The 22,016-nt window shown below is 37.9% G+C and overlaps 1 protein-coding gene across 2 annotated transcripts in view; it reads left to right on the top strand.

The window, feature by feature from the left end:
* Nucleotides 1-2,033: 2,033 nt before the first annotated feature.
* elB (elbow B) overlaps nt 2,034-22,016 on the top strand; it is a 103,662-nt gene continuing 83,679 nt past the window's right edge. For both annotated transcript variants that reach the window (XM_067138384.2, XM_067138383.2), the window contains exon 1: nt 2,034-2,193. In XM_067138384.2, coding sequence (XP_066994485.2) covers nt 2,131-2,193 — 63 coding nt within the window. In that variant the 5' untranslated portion in view covers nt 2,034-2,130. The remainder of the gene's footprint in view (nt 2,194-22,016) is intronic.

Here is a 22,016-nt window from a genome sequence, read left to right as displayed (position 1 = left end):
TTAGTGATAAGGTCTATTGGAACCCCTCAATTTTATGTTACCCTTGTTACATTTTAAAAAGGGCGGGCCAGACGATACTCCGCACTAGCCGAATGTATATGCATTCTGAACTATTTATTTATTTATTTATTTATTTATTTATTTATTTATTTATTTATTTATTTATGTATTTATTTATTTATTTATTTATTTATTTATTTATTTATTTATTTATTTATTTATTTATTTATTCCCCAACTGGATATTGCCCCTGAGGACAAAGTATATAAAAATATAAGATGAACACAATGTTAATCCACAGCCTGTTTCCAGTCATTTGAACGGGTCAGGAATGTAATGAATGAAGCCTCCACCTAGCGGTGAGGATAGGAATTATGCCAGCTGCCGAAGCCTGTCGCACTTCTCTGGGGCAATGATTATGTCTGACAGATGAAATGATACTGGAGAGTGTTTTTGGAATGAAATATGACAGGGAAAACAAGAGTATCCGAAAAAGAAACCTGTCCCGCCTCCGCTTTGTCCAGCACATACCTCACATGGAGTGACCGGGATTTCAACCACGGAACCCAGTGGTGACAGGCGGACGCGCTGCCGCCTGAGCCACGGACGCTCTACAAGGTGAATATTAAATGTAATTATGAGTTGGTTAGCACATGCTGTATGTTGTTACATTGATAAGTTTGGGAAATATGGCTCTTCAATATTTGGATGGAATATTTTAAGGCAGTCAATGCAATTTCTTTTATTAATGCCTGATTGAGGTTAAATGATTTGAAGAACTGGCTGGAAATGAGAGGAATGGTTCCTCTAACGCCAACCATTAATCCTATGACTTCGATACCATCCAGCTGGTATTGTTGATAGAATGGGGTGGTTGGGTCCTACTTTTCGGATTTGCTTATAATGCAAGTTAACATTGAATTTTACTTCATCAGGCAGTGAAACGTACTTCTGTTTTCACTTTACCTCGGTACGAACAAAATAAATGGTTGCGGTAGGAGTATTTTCGGTTACCTGACATTGATTCTTTGCTAGTGACAAAAGCGGCCGTTAGGATACAACGCCGCCTTGAAGTGTGAGGCGAACTCGATACGTCTGTAGGGCAAGGAGGCAGCAAGAAAGATGCGCTAAACTAAAGGAAGTGTGTGGGAAGGTAGAAAACAACGCCAAGTTGTAAAAAAAAGAAAAAATAGAAGGAGAAGAAAAGTCGGGGCAAAGTGTTTGTGTCTTGGCGAAGAGAACAATAACTCAGAGTCCGGAACCGGCAAGCATTATTCGTCTTTCAACGCTAGAGCACCACCAGGGAAGCGAGTTTTCTCGCTCTCTCACTCTATGTATGTGTCTGTTTTATCCACATTTCCTCCGTGTTATCACTTCCTTTTCCCCTAAAAGGGAAACATAACCACGAGTCTGCTAACGTTTCCTGACTTTCAAGAAGAAAATTTTTAGAAACGAACAAGCTAACAAAATTGACTTTACTTGTCTCCTTGAAAAGGGGAAAAGAGAGCGCGCGGGAAGAAAGGAGAGAAAAAAAAGGAAGTACGACAAAGCGTGACTGTGTGAACTAACAACTCAAAGGCATCACCGCTTGGCTGCGCCACCATCCAACAACAAGCTGTTTCAGTCGACTTACACCTTATAAAGACAGATTATTATCACATTATGCTTCATCTTTCATCGAATACCTCAGTCTGCCGCTCCGGTCTTTCGTGATTGGAGCGACTTAATATATTTTTTTGTTATTCTTATTCCCCCTCCTGCCTTTTACAGCCCAACCATCCGTCAACTTTTAATGACCGCCTGCCGACGCACGCGATTATCACTCCGGTCCACCAATCAGAAAACGTGTTACAGATCAACTGGCGGCTCGACCCCTAGAGGCCGCCGCCGATGAGGTTTTCGGAAAGTGGCGCGGCTCAACGCTCCAGCATGGAAGGGGCGTAGGGGAGGAGGTGAGTGACGTCACACGTCTCGGCATGCGGCCGCACGGCGGAGAGCGCAGTAGTGCTGGAACCCTCCAACCAGTAGCACATATCTGTTTGGTCTTGTCGTGTGCGCGGACAGCGATGTGGAGTGTTAAGACGTGACGTACAACTAATAGTGTGTGATTATTGTGGCTACACTGACAACATGCTAACGTCAAGTGCCAACCAGTATCTGCGGCCGGAGTACCTCACACCGTTACCAACTACGGTAAGTTTACACTGACCTAACCTCAACGTACAATTAAATACCCTGTTATTCTCGCATTGACAACCCTGACCGTTTAGAAAGAGCTTCATGAAAAAAAAAAAGCACCTATTAGGATCGTTTATTTTTATAAAGATGTTTTCCACACACTTAAGGCACAATGTCAGTTTAAAAACTTCTTCATTAGTGAGATCTCAATTAAATAGTTTGTATGTTTGAAATGTTGTTCTATAAATTTCTAATTCTTATAAAACAGTATGAAGTATACGACCTACATGATTTTAAAACCAACACAGCCGTTGTCAGCGATCTAAGGATTATCAAATGCAAAGAAATGTCGTAGCAGAATTGTACAGTATATTCTCTCGTTTACCTGTACTGAGTTTTAACATGTTAAGGAGCAGTCTCTAATGGGGAGATTTGAATGAGATGGTGAACACAAATGATATTCAAAGGACATAGTTTCGTACTTAAGTTGAAGTGTAAATCTCTAGGGTGGTATATTACGTCACTTCCTTATCTACAAAATCAGACGTCCACCTGGCATTGGACCGAGGAGAACATTCAAAAGTGTGTTTTGAAAAAGTTTCTCATACACTTAAAAACCAAGGAAATTGAATTTATTCATATTATGGACTGTTTTGATACGTTCTATCGATATATATGTCACTGACTTACTTCCTCATTTGAAAGAATGTTAAGCAATCATAATAAGCAGTTGTATTTACAGTTGTAAATACCCTGGTGCATTTTGTTAAAAATATATTCGATATGGACCAAAATGGAGTTTACAACTGACAGATCGCAAATACATACTGTAGTCCATGTGAGAGGTTGAGAAATTGTAGGTACGCCTTTGAAGTCATAACATGTTGCGTGAATTTATTCCACATTCTAGCTAATACTGTAGTATATGATTGATTATTTAAATGTTTTATTCCTTAAGATACCACGCAGTAGACGGTCGTTTCATCTAGATTAGCTTCATTTCGTAAAGAATTTGTCCCTTGTACGCATTAAAATTTGTACCCTAAATATTATACGATAGGAATTTTCTATTCCTTGTCTTAAAAGTTTTGAATCGTCTTAAAGATATCGGTCTTTGTGTAAAATAGTAATACATTAACATAATAACACATCTGTATTATTATATAATAATTTAACGACCCTGCTAAATTCTACTCCTACTTGACTAATATTAAGAGCGACTTTATATATTTGCGGAGGAGAATATTTCAAATATTACTTAACGAACAATGTGAGAGTAATAACCAGAAATGAATATTTTCAATGATTGAATATATTTTTCAGCTGTCGTACCTTAGAAAGCTATTGAAAGTAACATATGTCGCAAAAACCTTGTTTGAATGTGTCGCTGTGAGCTGTACGTGCGCTCCTAGTCTTGCGCATGCCACTTATATAGCGTGTGCAGGTGTTAGTTTCCGCACGACCTGCTGTCAATATAGAGATAACATTTCCATATAGAGTAAAATAAAAAAATAATAAAAAAGTGAAACAGAAAAAACAAAGCTTGGTAACGGTGTTTATTGATTGAAAAGTGAGCCAACAAATTTCATTTATCTCTTGCGGGGTAGACATTGAGCCGTTAAGAGAAATGTACTAGTGCTGGAATTGCAGCGATAAAAAGTCTGCAGCAGTATGGTTTATATTTTGAATAGTACAGTGAGCAGTAAACACACGAGATGTAGATGGGGTAGAGTTGTTGTTAAAATTTAAAAAAAAAAACTATATGTGTTAACTCCGCTTCAGGTACGTTTACAAATGTTTCTCGTAGCGAACGGAATGTGTTGGACGACTGGCATTCTTTATTCATCGCGTTGGATTGGATCCAATCGAATTGGAGCTTGGGATATTTTTCTCCATTTATTATGAGAGTTACTGAAATTTCTACAGCTTTATTTTTCCATGATATTACAAGTGAACAGTGCCTTTTCGTTTACAGAACCGCGCTATCCAATTATAACAATATGTACCGTATCATAGAGGAAATCCCTTAAGAATTTGTATTATATCAGTTTCTTTATTTAACGAGATTGTCGTTGCAGAGTATTTATCTCAGCCTATGTTTCGTGGTTAATGTGATGTGGTATAGTCATTGTTCCGTTTTTTAATCTTCTTCACTTAATGAGGATTCTGAACTGTAAGTGGTTACCTAATAGACCTCACCATAAAACGGTAAATTTTAGGGTGATTTTTCTCAGATTTCTGTATATTCTATTCACTTCAAAAATAAAGATCTCTGGCAAGTTAAATATAATTCCATGATATTTTTAAATGAAAACTGAAAAACGTACTACAGTATTAGGAGTAAAATTGTATAGTTCACTTTGTTATAGGTTTTCCAAAATTGAATGTAATCCATATCGATGGCCTAGTCCTGATACCACGTACCTAACTATGTTCTTCTTATACAATATTTTCTTTAAGACTTGCCGCGCCTCCCATTCACATAAGGACATGCAGTCCGTTAGAAAGATTTTGGTTGTGTTCATTTCCCTATGTCTATGTGTAAAGGAAAATGAACCTTACCACATGACGTGGTGCACGACGTATTTATGCACTCGTGCAATATAATATATTTAAGGTTATATTTATGCCTTTGCTGGCAGGACCTAGTGTTTACAGTGCACCATGTCTTCTGGTATAGGCTAGAGCAATTTTGTTACTTTCATTGATCTGTCTCTGTCTTATCCTTGACTTTGACAATATGAAAGTGACTGAGGTATGAGTGATGCTAGTAATGCCATTCCATGTGCAGCCAGTCCCTGCTATGAATGGTGTGAACATGTTGCTCATAGGGTCGGTTAGTGCATGCATTTCAGTGGGCTTGGCAGACTGATATGTAATAGCAACTTCTGGCTCGGTGAGGAAAGCAACGGGAAACTACCTCACTCCTCATTTCCCTAGTATGCCTCTTCAGTGATGCCTAGGCCATCTATGACAGCTGATGGCAGAGCTGTTGAGGATACAACCAGCCTTAGGGCTGAAGACTGAACATACATACAAGGTTATATTTTCTTTACACACTATCATAGGGAAATGAACAAAACGCAAATTGTTCTAATGGTGTGCAGTTGCACACGTGACTGGGAGGTATGGCCTATCTTAAGGAAAATAAAGGATTGGAAGATTCTTGTCAGATACGAGATATTGCTCACTCAGTGACGGTATATGCATTCCAAATATTGTTTACCGGTAATGTCTTGGATTGCATAGTTCCCCTGTTTCTTCCAGTAAAGTAATACTAACTATTTTACTACTAGATGTAGTCACATAGCAGAGGGTCTCCAGGGAAACAAAATACATCACTTAATGTTAATTTATATGGGAGTTAGGATTAATAATCAGTTGATTAATTAATCGGTAGATCTTTTTTGCGAAAAGTGGAATCACTCTAGTTTTCGAGACCTCACCGCCCCTGTTGTATAGGTTTACTAGTACCTAATCCACCTTCAATTTCGGGTGACCATATTATGCATTATACCACACTGTACAAGTATGTACATTGATATCCAATAACAGTTTTGAACAGAGGAATGCATTAAAAATTAAATGTATGATTTGTGGTGCATTTACAGTTGTATCACGTGGGTAAATATCGTTGCTGCATGAACAAAACCACGTATGCAACAATGATCTTCCTATCAATTATTTCCCTTAAGACTGGTTACGCCTCCCAGTCATATGCAGTCTATCAGAACGATTTTCGTTATATTCGTTTTCTTATGCTAATATGTAAAGGAAAATTAACCTTACCGTGCCGTACTGTAGGAATGTATGTTTGCATGACGTTTTTACGCACTCCCGCAATATCACATATCGTCGCTTCACCGGTAAAAGGTTGTAATCCACAAAGCTCGTCCTATCAATTATTCTCCTTAAGACTGGTCACACCTCCCAGCCACATATTGAAATAGAGTCCATCAGAACAATTTTCGTTGAGTTCATTTTTCAATGAGTATGTGTAAAGGAAAATGAACCTTAAATACATCATGTCATGCAAAAAAAACATTCCTACAGTACGGAACAGTAAGGTTAATTTTCCTTTACACGTACTGATAGGAAAATGAACTCAACGAAATTTGTTTTGATGGACTGCATATCAATATGTGGCGGGGAGGCGTGACCAGTCTTAAGGCAAATAATGGATAGGAAGAGCATTGTCACATTCGCGGTTTTGGCATAGGAGTGACGATATTTTATCAAGAATACACGTTGAAACTTTTATTCTCGTATTACTCCGCAAATCTTTGTAATACTGTATAAATTACTATGACTACGCAGTTCTGTTGAGAACAACGGGATAAAGTCAAAAGTTTTAAGACGAAATTTCTTAGTCTATGTCAATAATATAACGTGCAACTGAACTGGAGAAAATTATTTAATTTCTTTATGCGTTTGGTGAATAAAAGAATAATATTGTTAGCCCAAGGAACCAGAAAACTGAAGTAATTTCTACAGAAACAAAGCCTCAGCGTTTTCGATGTGAAGGCCCAATTGTCACGGGTTCTTCATTGAAAAAGGTAGAAGATGTATGTGCTCTTAAGCGTTCAAACATGGTACAATGTCTTATTAGGGGAAAGCGTTCAGGTGCAGAGATAATCCCCACCGTAAACACTACGCTGACGGTGTGATTTCTTCCATCACTCCAACAGATTTTAGTGTGTCCCCTTGAAAGTCCCGTTCAATCTATCGCAGTTCGAAGACCAGACAAAGTTGAGACTCGACGGATACGCGAACTGATTCTACACGTGCAGGCGTGACGACTACGCACGTCTGTAGTCCCAAATGTAGAACACTAGATTAAGTTTTGAAAAGTCCCAATGTTCGTATTGTATGGGGAAGTAGGCATTACTTCGTAGGGTGAGGAAGGATTTTTTGCTACTTATTATACTTTCAAGTTCCATGACCGACATTGAAACGGGGATAATCGTCATAAAGTCCATCGGAATAACGTTACTATTAGTCAGTTATAAAACAAATTTTATAGCCTACCACTGATGAAAATATGCGACGGTAAAGATGGGTGAAATCCTTAATTTCTCAGGTACTTACATTCTATTTTCCTATTTTCTAAAATTCTGAATGAATGCCTCGAAAACAGTACCTGCAAGAGTAAGCCAGATCGTCAATATTTTGTTTTAAAATACAATAAGACATTTGCAAAAATTGACAATCAGAGAAATGGACTAAGCAGTTTTCTTCAGTTGTATATAATTTCTAATATTCGGAGTATTCATAAATTTGCAATTCCTCAAGTTTAACAAAGTAATGTATTCTCCATCGAGTGTATCAGCTAATTTGGAATAACAATCTAGATCTTTTGACTTATAAGGATTTTCTACTGGTAATTCATCATCTTCATCATCATCATCATCATCATCATCATCAACAACAATAGTTACTTTTATTTGGGGATACATGGAATTAAGCAACACTATGCAATTTTATGGAAATATGGGAGTAACACGTTAGGTGTTAATGTAATCAAGTTATATCTAGTATTCATGTTTTCATAAACCAGGCTTACTTTGTAGCTCGTAGGTAACTTTGTGGCAAACATAGATAGCGTGAAGGACTTCTGCTCATACCCTAGCCGGAAAGTAAATTTTAGTCCTATGTAATTTGTTCATCCTTCGTCCGTTTAATTCTGGAGCAACAACGCAGAAGATTTCGCAGCAAGGAAGATACTGATGTTTCACGAAGTTGCAAAGTGATTCTGATTGCGAATTCTCAAGAGTCAGAAAATAATTTCTGAAACATCTCATGAGGAGAAACTGTAATCTGCATAAATCACAGTTGTATTCATTAAACGTAAAAATATTATACGAATACGTCTTTTCTAGGAATAATGTTGGACAGAGACCCAGAGAGAAGCGCAAGCCTTCCCAAAACTAGTTATGTAGCCTACAGTACTAAACCATGAAAAGTATACTGAGATAACCAACAAGTATACATAACTGACAGAAGATATTCAAAGACTATGGCACTGCGAAAAAGGTGATAATTATGCCAATCATCCTTTCGAGTACAGCTGCTATATCTGAAAGTCTGAAGAAGTTGGATGTCAGCACCTACATCTACAAGACCGTGGAGAAGACTGTGGTCATTGCCACGACTGGAATTGTACGGAAATTTATGGGTTCAAATTCTACGTAAAAATTTTGTGTAAATTAAGGTTTAATGTGCTTCGATTTCCTAAAATTTGAACAATTGCTTGAATATAATTACCACGAAAGTGTGCAAAATAAATAATAATATTGGAATTTCCACCTGGAAAATCACGTGACGTAAGGGTATCTTGCCTTACCTTCGCCCTCCTTGACCCTCCCCTCCTAGAAACCCCAAAATGAGCAATGGTGCCCCCAACGGCCTGACAATTTCTCGAAATAAGCTGAATGAACTTGTTAGTTGCTATTATGACGATAATAATAATAATAATAATAATAATAATAATAATAATAATAATAATAATAATAATAATAATAATAATAATAATAATAATAATACATTATTATTACGCAACCTCTTCTACGTTAGCTTTCTATTTAAATATGTGACAGTGGATAATAATAATAATAATAATAATAATAATAATAATAATAATAATAATAATAATAATAATAATTTCGTGTGGATATTTCCAGCCAAGTGCTGCCCTTGTAAGGCAAAACCTCCGATGGGGGTGCGTGGCGTCTGCCATGTGTAGGTAACTGCGTGTTATTGTGGTGCAGGATAGTGTTATTTGTGATGTGTGATTTGCACGGGTGTTGGGGAAAGCACAAACACCCAGCCCCCGAGCCACTGGAATTAACCAATAAAGGTTAAAATCCCCGACCCGGCAGGGAATCGAACCTGGGGCCCTCTAGACCAAAGGCCAGCACGCTAACCATTTAGCCATGGAGCCGGACAACAAGTTGATGATGATGGTATTCAAGAATTGATGGGCAAAGTTTTGATATTAATTTTCGAAAGAAATTCCCCTGTAGCTGCGTATTTTTGGAAAAAGGTATATTTTAAGGTGTTTGCAAAACAGTAAAATATTAACATAGTGGTTTCCCATCACAACATTATTCTTCTTCTCTTTCGTTTTCTACCGCTTTTTCCACGCCTGTGGGGTTGCGGGTGCGAACTGTGTCGTACATGTGGATTTGTCCCTGTTTTACGGTCCGATGCCTTTCCTGATGCCAACTCTATATGCATGGATGTAATCACAATTGCGTGTTTCTGTGGTGGTTGGTAGTGTAGTGTGTTGTATGAATATGAAAAGGAAAATGTTGGGACAAACACAAACACCCAGTCCTCAGGCCAAAAGAATTAATCATAGGCGATTAAAATCCCCGACCCAGCCGGGAATCGGACCTGGGACCCTCTGAACCGAAGGCCTCAACGCTGACCATTCAGCCAATGAGTCGGACGACTTCCTATCACAACGTATTCTTGAAATTATCTGCCGTAATTTTATACACGATTTTGATATATTGTAAATCAATAATAATTTCAAGAATGTTATGAACCTTTTACCTGACTTGTCTTGAATCGGTAATTTTGAGTGCTTTTCAGTAGTCCAAACGTTAACTCGTCAGGCAGACCTTTGGTATTTTTTTTGGTCCAAGAGCCTTGGGTTGGAGACAAATGAGCACTGGCAATGCTTAGGACCGAAAATAATTTTAATTTGCTTTTCCAAATTCACCTTTCTATTATTCGAAATGGGTCGACGGGCTTCACCGGGGTATTTGACCGGATTCCCCTTATACCGCCCCGCCCCTTTCTGTAGATATCAAATAAGAGTTTTATCTGTACACTGATCAGAATTTCTAAAAATGGTATTTCTGTATCGATCGTGTCCACAATAACAATGAAATGCACTTTTTACTTTTTCGTCTTGTCTGGCTGTCTGTCTGTCTGTCTGTCTACCTGTATGCATGTACGCGCGCGCAAAAAAAGAAAAAAACCCCGGCTGAACAGAGTTTAATGAAAATCGATATCTAAAGTCGGAGAATGAATCACTACAATCCAAACTACAACCCCCATGGGAATACAGTCTTTGAAGGGCCTTGGCCTACCAAGTGACCGCTGCTCATCCCAAAGGCCTGCAGATTACGAGGTGTCGTGTGGTCAGCACGACGGATCCTCTCGGCCGTTATTGTTGGCTTTCTAGACCGGGGTCGCTATTTCACAGTCAGATAGCTCCTCAATTGTAATCACGTAGGCTGAGTGGAACTCGAACCAGCCCTCAGATGCAGGTAAAAATCACTGACCTGGACGGGAATCGAACCCGGGGCCTCCGGGTAAGAGGCAGGCACGCTATCCCTACACAATGGGGCCGGCACAATCTAAACTACAAGTACCTTTGTTCTTGAATTTTCAAATATATATGTTATTAATGTTCCTATCGAAAATACTACATAACTAAAGTTATGTATAGTTAAATTTCCCATCATTAATGTCTTATACATTTTTACAGTACCGGTTATGATAACAGAGATATTCGTGAATTTCGATTTTTGTTGCTAAGTCCATATCTACGCCAAACCATGAGAAAATGGGAAACAAAATGAATGAAAATTGGTATTGAATTGGAGAATAAGTTACTACAGTCGAGGGTGTAAATAATGGTAGTTTAGGAGAAGGCGCCTAAAATGTTAATTTTTAAATACCTGTGTTAACGGTTCTAAACAAAGGCATTAAATAACCAAAGTTATCGGGAATAGAATTTTCGATTCCGCCTCTGTGGTGTAGTGGTTAGTGTGATTAGCTGCCACCCCCGGAGGTCCGGATTCGATTCTCGGCTCTGCCACGAAATTTGAAATGTGGTACGAGGGCTGGAACGGGTTCCACTCAGCCTCGGGAGGTCAACTGAGTAGAAGAAGAACCGGAGAAGGTTATCCTAAATGCTGAATATCCGACAGTAGTTCGATATCCACGGTACAGAAAACCTGACGCGGGAAAGAAAAATAGGAACAATTACTCTATGATGAGTGCCAATTTTCTAAATCAGACGGCTCAGGGAGGAGGAGGAGGAGGAGGAGGAGGAGGAGGAGGAGGAGGAGGATAAGAAGAAGAAGAATATAAAATATTTTTTCTAAAGAAAACAATATTATTCCAAATCTTCTCATCAATTTTTTATGAAAAATTAGGATAAAATTGATTTTTGTGTCTTTTGAAAACAAACTCACTATATTCCATGATATTCTGATTACTGTTATCATGCAAGGGGAAATTTGTACAAAAAGAAGTCTTAGAAACTGCGGATAGTTTGTTGGACCTGATCGCGTTTGTCGTTTGGAATAGTCAGTGAAACCTTCAGATAGAGGCTGCTACAAATGTACTATGCTTTTTAAAAGTTCCATGAGTTTAGTAGCAAAAGAAAATTGTACTTTTGTGCGGGGTTTCTCTTGGTCTTCTTTCATGTGCATGTAGCCTTTCCTATATCATTATTCTGTTATTTGAGGACTTTCTTCCTTAGTAAAATAGCGTAAACCGGAGGTTTAACTCAAAATAAACTTATTTTTAAGAGTATTAAAATATTGTTACATTTTTTAGTTCAGTTCAGTAAAGTTCCACGACATGCCGTTTGAACTTCCGCTTATATCTATACTAATATTACAAAGGGGAAAAATGTGTATATTTGTTTGTAACGGGTAGACTAACAAACTACTGAACCGATTTTAAAAATAACTTCACCTACAGAAAACTGCATTGCCAGTGAGTATCATGTGCTGTATTTTATTTTCAAAACGATTGGAGGGGAGCGGGCGGCGGGGGAGATATAAAAATATAAAATAATAGGCTAATATAGGCGAGATCGAAATTATCGTACAAAGAAGAGACAAAGCTCATTTTCGGCCTCTTGATGCAAAGAACATAACTCGGTAAGCCCTACGAGCCCGAAAACCATGTTTTGAGGCCCTAAAACCAACCGTTATGGATATATTGGCACCACACTACCCCTGCTCTAGGAATCGGATAAATAAATGCACTGCCGTAACCATGGCAACGTCAGCTCCAATATTCTTACAGCCGCGAGATTTTCTACAACATATCACAAGAACCTAACATGTTACAGACATGAAAATTGGTATTTGGAATCCTTTTTAAAAATAAAAGTATACACATTTTTGTTTTCAGAAAATCCACTTAAATGTTGAGGGGGGGATGTGAAAAGGAGTGAGGAAGGAGTTGAATTCTTTACACTAGAATACATATATCTTAGAAACTGAAGATGTTACAGACGTTAAAACTGGTACTTGGAATTTTTTAAAAATAAATGAGCACTTTTTTTGGGAAAATCCCCTTAAGGAGGTTTTAATAATAAAAAAATCTGGTTATTTTTTAAAATGAGTATCTTCTTCTTGTACAGCTTTTCCCACGCCTATGGGGTCGCGGGTGTGAACAGTGTTATACATGTTGATTTGAACCTGTTTTACGGCTGGATGCCCTTCCTGACGCCAACCCGTGTGTAGGAATGTGATTACTATTGCTTGTTCCTGTTGTGTTTGATAGTGTGGTGTGTTGAGTGAATATGAAGAGGAGAGTGTTGGGACAAACACAAACAACCTGTCACCGACACAAATGAATTAATCACACGCAATAAAATTCCCCGACCCAGCCCGGAATCGAACCCGGAACCCTGTGAGAGGAAGGCCTCAACGCTGACCATTCAGCCAAGGCGTGGAGCAGTTTTTAAAATGAGTATATCTACAATATATCTCATAAACTTAACATGTTACAGACGTGAAAATCTGAATTTGGAATCTCCTTTATAAATATACGAGTACGTTTTGTTTTCGGAAAATTAAGCTGGAGATCAAAAATAAATGAAGGAGGTAAATTCTATTTATGAGGATACTTATATCTCAACAACTAAGATGTTACAGACGTGAAAATCTGTATTTGAAATCTTCTTTAGAAAGAAAGAAACCCTTTTTTGCCGACTTAAAAGAAGACTGTTTTTCACATGTAGAGTTCCATGTCACATGTTCCAGATTTAGCTCTCCCAATAGCCTGGTCATCTTAGCCCCAAAAGGCAATGCCACAAACGTGGTTTACAAAAAGGTTCTGTGGTAAATGAAATGCAATTTTTCGGTGAGTTTTTACACTTTATGGATTTGCAGATATCTTAGTGCAGTACTGAGGAACAGTTAATTATCAACTTACCAAATCCTCGCGAGCGAAGCCGTCGGTAACAGCTAGTTCCTTCATGTTTTTCTTTGTTTTCTCTATCAAAATCGCCTATGATGTGGAAACCTCAACGCTACAAACATAGCGGATTCATGACAAGACAGTCCACCCTGAATGGTACAGTCCAGAGCATTAACGTCCATCCTACCCACCATTTGTGGTTTTACATAAATACTAGGCATTGAACAAAATATACTGAATCCGTACAAACCTTGAATTTGAGATCATCATGGCCCTACATATAGAATAAGAGTTTGTACAAGTAGAAAATATCATCATATGAAGATGAAGTTAGAATTCAAGCGGACAAATTTGGGCAAATATTTGTTTACACGGAAAGGAATTAGCGATTGTATAATTTGGCAAGGTAGGTCTTTCAAAAGTTTCCAGTTCGAAATAATTTAAGAAAAACCAGGTAAACAACTGATAGGGAATTTGCCACCTGAACGACAGCCCTTAATGCAGACCAGTAGTGACTGGTTAGACTGACTGTGGTAAATAATAGACGGAAGTTGGTCAACTGCGCGGGTCACTAGATTTGATAATTCCTCGTCTCAGGTTTGTGGTTGACATTGAGAAGCTGTTAAATACGAGAGATGCTGCCGGGAGATCTTCTGGTTAGATACACTCTGTTCTATAAACTTCTGTATTTTTTTCTTATTATGTGTGACTTTCAGATGGATTTGGGCTACATACTTTTATTATAGAGATGAAGAAAAAAGAGAATAATTTCCTCTGCTCCCCGCACCGTACCGTACGTTAACTGTCACATCTAATTTCACTTTTGATGTAGTTTGGTATCACGAAATTGATAAAACATGTGCTCTTCAAGTTCTTTGTGCCAATGCGATTTGGTCTGTTGGCTTCTGCGCTCATGAGCTGTAGATAGATATTCTGTTGGTAGTTTTTGTTTTAGCTGTGTGGGTTGTTGTTTAATTATCAGCGTATGACGGTACAGCTGTTTATAGCCTTGTCGGGACAGGAAATTACAAGAAACTGTTGTCTAGCTGGTTTGTTTTTCGTGTGGCTATTTCTAGCCGAGTGCAGCCCTTGCAAGGCAGACCCTCCGATGAGGGTGGGCGGCATCTGCCATGTGTAGGTAACTGCGTGTTATTGTGGTGGAGGACAGTGTTGTGTGTGGTGTGTGAGTTGCAGGGATGTTGGGGACAGCACAAACACCCAGCCCCCGGGCCATTGGAATTAACCAATGAAGGTTAAAATCCCCGACCCGGTCGGGAATCGAACCCGGGACCCTCTGAACCTAAGGCCAGTACGCTGACCATTCAGCCAACGAGTCGGGCGTCTAGCTGGTGATGACGGTGGTATTCCAATATGTCACCTTGTAATGAGGATTTTATATTATTATTATTATTATTATTATTATTATTATTATTATTATTATTATTATTATTATGTGAAGGTCCACATGTTCTATATCGTGCTATTTCCTTGAGAAATTGATAAAGATGTCCGTATTCTGAAATTCTGACATGGGATTTATTCACAGAAAGTGATGCATATTATATGTATACAAAGTTGAAAAAGAAGTTGGATTAAACTCGATGTTTTTGCTCTAATAATAATAATAATAATAATAATAATAATAATAATAATAATAATAATAATAATAATAATTTATGTAAAATATAGGGACATTTATTATTATTATTATTATTTTCTGAATTTGATAGGCCAGTGTATCGTCCCTGCGGAAAAATACCGTGTAACTGACAATGCTTTTCCTATCCAGCATTATTTCTCTTAGCCTTGGTCTCGCCGTCATGTTACATATCGTCCCTGTTCTGCCAAAACGGCGAATGTTACAATACTCTTCCTACCTACGAACGTGGGCAATATCAACAGTATGTTCTCGAATGCCAAACTTCCAAGTGGATTCCAGCTACCACGTAAAACATGGACGGCTCTGAACAGAGTAAGAACAGACAATGGCAGATGCAGAGACATGTTGTTTAAATGGAACAAATTGCCTACACCGGCGTCTGACTGCGCGGCTACATGACAAACCATACACCACATAGTCAGAGAGTGTGAAACGCGGGCGTACACAGGCTGCAAAGTGGATTTTCTTATGGCAACTCCGGAAGCAATACAGTGGATCGATTGTCTTGACATTCAGTTGTAAGGAGTCTCTTATGTAAATATATATATTTCTATGTTCAACTTGATTGTATAGGTCATTCGCTAAATAAATAAAAACATTAGATAATATCGTCCCTGTTCTGCCAAAACGGCGCATGTAACAATGCTCTTCCTATCCATTATTTCCCTTAAGACTGGTCACGCCTTCCAGCCATATATTGATATGCAGTCCATCAGAACAATTTTCGTTGAGTTCATTTTCCTATGCCCGCGTGTAAAGGAAAACGAACCTTAAACACATCACACTCTAGGAGTGGGTGAATGTCATGCAAACATACATTCCTCCAGTATGGTACAATAAGGTTCATTTTCCTTTACACACGCACATAGGAAAATGAACTCAACGGAAATTGTTCTGATGGACCAAATATTAATATGTGGCTGGAAGGCGTGACCACTCTTAAGGGAAATAATGGACAGGAAGAGCATTGTAACATTCGCCGTTTTGGCAGAACAGGGACGATATACTAGGCATAGTCCCGCCCTCATAGACGCGTAAGTCGCCGATGGACATCAAGTCCAAAGAACTTCATGAGGCCTCTTCGGAGGCCGTACACCATTCGTATTATTATTTACTTTGGGAAAATATGGAAGCTTATATCAGCTTGAAGGTATCGTGCCACCAGGTGAAATGTGATCTCTTCGACAGAAGAAATATTATTTCCTTGTACCTTTCCTGGATAGTCAGTTGCGTGATCGTTCGCTCAGTGGAACCTATGGGATGGAATGTGAGCAGGTACGTGAGCCGATGCTCCACGTGACAGTCAATCATAAATCCCCTTTACAAACTACCAACAGACCATGTCACCAGCTTTTCATTTCGCTCGATCTGCACTTTAGCTCATATATGCTCCCGCGGGCGTCCGTCATATCTATGGCTGTCGTCCATCTGAGCTGGGCGTGAGAAGCAGATCTGACCACAGACCCAAGCACCGCACTCTAACTTCCCTCATCTTGTAGATTTCCTTGCTGACTCTGGTGGCGTTCTGCACGATTTCCTCCCAGAAACCAACCGACTTTCTGCATCTCCGGATGCCATGTAAAAATTCCTCCTATAATCTTTCAAACCACCGTATGCTCGTTGACCAGAAAATTTAAGCTCACTGTCCAAATCATGTGAAAAATACAGATCCTACCTACATCTATTAGTCCGGATGTGATGATTGCATTGTCTTTTCTTAGTATACAGCTGACGTATTTAATACTAATCAGTATAATTTAAAATTATACTTCCTAATGGAGAACTGTTCTGAAAACGATACTGATAACGAAGAAACGAGGTTTTTTCAAGTCATCTCTCTTACTATCGTCTATCAAACGTTAAAATAATGACCTTGCAATACGCAATAAAGTCCAAAATTAGTTTCAGTAAAAAAGTCGCACTCGTTCATTTCTTCTCCTATACACGGAAAACATAGAATTGTGGATAGGTTTTTGGGCGTGGAAGGCGATAGAGAGAGAGTTTTCATAACCACAGTTCTGTGCTTTTCTGTCTAGCGAAGAAAATGTCCGAGTGCGAAGTGCGAGTGTCCGTAATAGAGCGCAAGAGTGTAGGGATTCGATTAAGTATTTTTCACGAAGAAAAAAAAATACAATACTGATGGAATATAACAAAATTTCATTTACACATTAATGGAAACACCTGGGTTGTGGTACATTATTTATACTCAGTTATGAACACATTATCGGCGCACGTAATACTCCTCGTAGTGAAATTGCTGGGTCTTTGTTTAATTCGAGGGTGAATGTATCACGCACAAAGTAGAGAAACTCTTGACCAGGTGCTGACTTCGGTTAGATGTTCAAATTTCCGCCAGGTACAACAGGTAGCAAATGGTACTCGCTCTCAATAAGCTTGCGATCCTGTAGCAACGTATAGATTACGCTACTGGAAATTCAGATAATATTGTTGGAAATGGGACGTCTGTTTCTAGAAAAACGCATGAGCTTGGAAATCATTCATCGTATTAGGTTTGCAGTGGTTAGGAAGACTTTCATTCAGTCGATTTATTTATCTCTTTGAAAGCACACGGGTAGAACGCTCAATATAGTACTTCTTTAAAAAACAGTACTTAAAAAACCGATGTTAGTAAGCATTAGAAACAGAGAACAAAGAAGAGAAAGAAGAAAAAATCGAAAATACGAAAGACCAGTTTATCAAACTGGATAGAGAAGTTTCTGGTATTTCAAACATAATTGAAATGAAACTATCAATGGATGAATAAACACGGCAATAATAAGTACCTGGACAGAGTATAAACGATGACAAAGATGTTGATTTCCTTAAGAAACCTGAAATATTTGTTCCGAATGAGTAGGTGTGCTATTTACCAACTGATGATAACAACTTAGCACACTGGGGCGAAACACTGTCAACCAGGAATTAGTTAGCTGGAAAATTTATAGTGTCCAATAACGGACCAACTACATTAGTATAAACGATGGCAAAACAGGAAAATATACCGGTACCTGAATTTATAAAATGGAATCACAGTCCGTTAATTGTTTAACAATTACAGTGTCTGGTCGTCGTGTAAATAAATATGCATCTGCAGCAAGTATATTATAACAATATAGTATTTTGTGAAATGATAAATTCAAATGATGAGATGTTTCGGATCTTTGAGCATGAAATAATTTAAACCTACGAGCTCTAAAATGTGGAACATGAAAGGAGGGCATAAAGTTCGTTACTATTTAGGAATCAAATATAGTGGTAATAATTTTGTTTAACACTTGTAAATAAATAATAATTATTCTCTTATTTACTGTTGTGAGGTTAAGAAAACTCCTAAATTTCTAACCGTCGTATCAAAAGGACAAATGATAAGTGTTTTATAGAACACAATACTGCAAAAACATAACTTGAACAAGTTCGACAGCATGTATTTGTTCCTTTGAATACGCGTACCAAATTATAGACGCATACTCTAATTTGCTCTGTTTAGGGCTAGTGAACAACTGTAACAGTGTATATAATTTATCGACCTGCGACGGCCATCTATTTCTCCCGTTCTACTTCCCCATAAACTATTTATCACCGCTGCCATCTTTAGTCACAAGAAAACAAATCTCTGAAATGCTCATGAATAAACTGCTGGCAATGAGGCCGTAAGCTCATTTCAGCACGGTTGCCGATAAAATCTTCATTATCAGACGAAATCTGTGTATAATATTCTACAACCCTGACCATGAAGTGCAGGAAATTAAATTGTAAAATTGGACCTAAAATGACATTAATGTAAAATTACTGCATCATGTGCCGCGTAATGCAGTAAATAAGCGCGAGGATTATTTTGCGATCCATGTTGTGTGTTCCATTTGGATGATTTTAACGCTCTGTGCTTTGATGGGATTAAATTAACTAAAATTTACTACGCATGTTTTCCTAACCGCTGCACTCATAAAGGAGATGAATGTTTATACTGAGTTTTTATGACTAACTTATAAAATGGCCAAATACAGAGAGTGCTGAAAATCAAGACATTTAGAAAGGGCCAGGTACTCTTGCGTTACCTATCAAGACAGCCATGTTTTGAATGTTTTATTGTTTGTTCTTGTAATCTTTCTTAGTAATCCTTCTCTAATTTAGTAAATCATTGCTAATTATTACTGTTAAGTGTCATAGTAAGCCTTAAATTTTAAAGTAACAATGGTAGGTACAATATGTGTATCTGAAAAAATTTGCACCCTTCAAAACCTTAATCTACTATTTGGCTAGGGAGAAAAAATTCAGTTCCGAAATTGTTTTGAATCTGAAAGCTAAACAAATTTACCTTAAAAATTTAAATTGGTCTGATTTTAGGTTATTTTTCTTACGAACATCGAGGTTCGGAGCTATCATTTTTATAAAGTATCTATTTAAAAATAATTATGATATGATGCACAACAGCATACTGTCAGATATATAGCAACTGGCAATAGTCTGTAACACTGCATACGTGTCTTACGCGTACTGGCCATCATTTTGAAACTATAAATTTCTTTCCCTCACCTGAAAAAGTTGCTAAAAGTGACATAATGCCTTTTAGCTTCGACTGGTTCAATTATATTATTATTGAAAATACTGAAGTACCACATCCTTCATTCTCATATTCATCCTTGCACTCATGCAAGCTGACTACTTACATAGGAGGAAATCCCGGTAAGATCATTTAACAGAGGCTAATATTATGCAGTTCCTAACACCCTGGCCCAGACACCAGAAACGTTTGTACACTGAAGTACGGTTTATAGGCATAATAAGCGAGGTGTTGGATTGGATGTATTGCTGACGAGTGGAGGAGGGATGCCTAAGGTATGAGGAATTAGATTGCAGTTTTGCTTCATTCAAACTTTGGAAAACGAGTGTAGCTATGTGAAAATATCTCGTTTGCTCAATATTTAACCAGGCGAATATTTCGTAATAGGGAGTGACATGAGTTGTAAATTTTAATGAAAAAATGAAAAATAAAATTAAAATTAAAAGGAGTTCAATGCATTGTGCAGTTTCTTTATTTGTTCCTCAATAGTGTATAATTAATCTTATTTTGATAAAGTGTGGGAGAAGCGACGGGTGAATTCTGTATAAGTGAAGAGTAGCTTCTACTTACTTGCAAGTATCAGTTATTTGTTCATTCAGATCTAAAGTTTCATTTATAATGACCCCAAGGCATTTCACAGAATTATGGCATTACCATACCGTTGATGATGAGTGGGGGTGGAGGTCTTCCTTTTAGAGTAGTTATAGCCCTTGCCGGTCATATAAGCATTACTTGTGTCATAATAGGATTAAAAGAAACTTCTTATTAGTATTGATTAGGATTACATTGTTATTTATCAATATTTATCAATATCTTGAATTTTGATTGACTATATTTATACCTTGTCTGCATAAAGATGGTCTGTTAGCGATTAGCGACACCATTAATGTGATTAATAAATAGAAGAGGTGCAAATACAGAACCCTCTCGGGCGCCCGTAATTTTAATTTTCAATCTGATATTTTAACATCCAATACTACTCGCTGACATATGTTGACGAGGTACGAGAAGAAACTCGTGAGCTGTGATGAAGTTCTTGTAACTTAGCTAATAACATTTCGGTATTAACAAATGCGCTGCTGAAACCCAGGAGAATTATACTAGTTTCCGTTCGTCCATTGCTTTTCTGATGTCATGCGGAAATTTAATTAACGCTATCGCAGTGCTCAGTACTTTCCTAAAACATGACTGAAAGGAATAGGTGTAGAAACAATAGATCAATAGATAAAATAAGATAAGTAAAGCAAAGTCAGTTTAATCGATTATTTATCACCTAAACAAAATAAATACAGTATAACCACCAAAACCAATTTTACAGTACCTTACTTGGCTACGCACGATTGTATTGAATATCTTTTTGCAAGGAGCCTCCGTGGCTCAGACGGCAGCGCGTCGGCCTATCACCGCTGGATACCGTGTTTCAAATCCAGGCCTCTCCATGTGAGACTTGTGCTGGATAAAACGGAGGCGGGGCAGGTTTTCCTCCGGGTACTCCGGTTTTCCCTGTCATCTTTCATTCCAGCAACACTGTCCATTATCATCTCATAGCATTTATCAGTCATTAATAAATCGCCTTGGGAGTGGCGACCCCATTGTAATAACAGCCTATATACATGTTTCATTCATTACAACCCTGACCCGGTCAAAGACTGGAAAACAGGTTGTAGGTTATCATTATCCTTTTGCAAATTCTTCTCTACTTTTTGTGCTTTACATACAGTATAATCCACATTGCCCATATATTCCAGAAATCTTAGAATGGTCCTGATAAATGCTTGTTTCACTATTGGGACTCTTTATTTCAATCTCTTCATCATTTTCCCTCTCTTTACCTCCGTGATGGGAACACCCTTTCACATCTTCAACTATATTTGAAGGAATTTCAATGAGCGCAGAAAAGTTCTGAGTGTATTGGATGAAAATAAGCCTCAGACAAGACATACTTCATACAGCTGACTGAGAAAACTCTGACAAAACTGGTGAAATGGTTGACTTGTTCAGAAATCTGTGGTTTGGACAAGTCCAAAGAATGGAATACACCACAACAGAAAGCTTTCGACGCCAGGATATTGAAAGTCAAGGCCACTGTTCTGTTGCTGTTATGGTGACGATCTTCTTCAGATATTAGGGTTTATAGGCCTAATATTTCAAAAGTCAAGGGTTTAATATAAACACAATTATTTAAAGTATGATTTACCGTAAATGAATCGGGGCCAATGACTTACGTTCATTATAGTCAAAAGTTTACTACAATCGGGTTCACAAAAACCAGGTTAATAATAATAATAATAATAATAATAATAATAATAATAATAATAATAATAATAATAATAATTTCTTATTCTTATGTCCTCCCGTGCCGTTGACCACATCGGAGGACGAACAAATACAGCAAGAGTGATTTTACGGGAAATCCATTGCAGAGGCATGTCGTTGTAC

Source organism: Anabrus simplex, chromosome 1 (genome assembly GCF_040414725.1).
Source record: "Anabrus simplex isolate iqAnaSimp1 chromosome 1, ASM4041472v1, whole genome shotgun sequence".
NCBI classification, from domain to species: Eukaryota; Metazoa; Arthropoda; class Insecta; order Orthoptera; family Tettigoniidae; genus Anabrus; species Anabrus simplex.
Note: the sequence above shows the minus strand (reverse complement) of the source record. Positions and strands in the feature narration are given on the sequence as shown.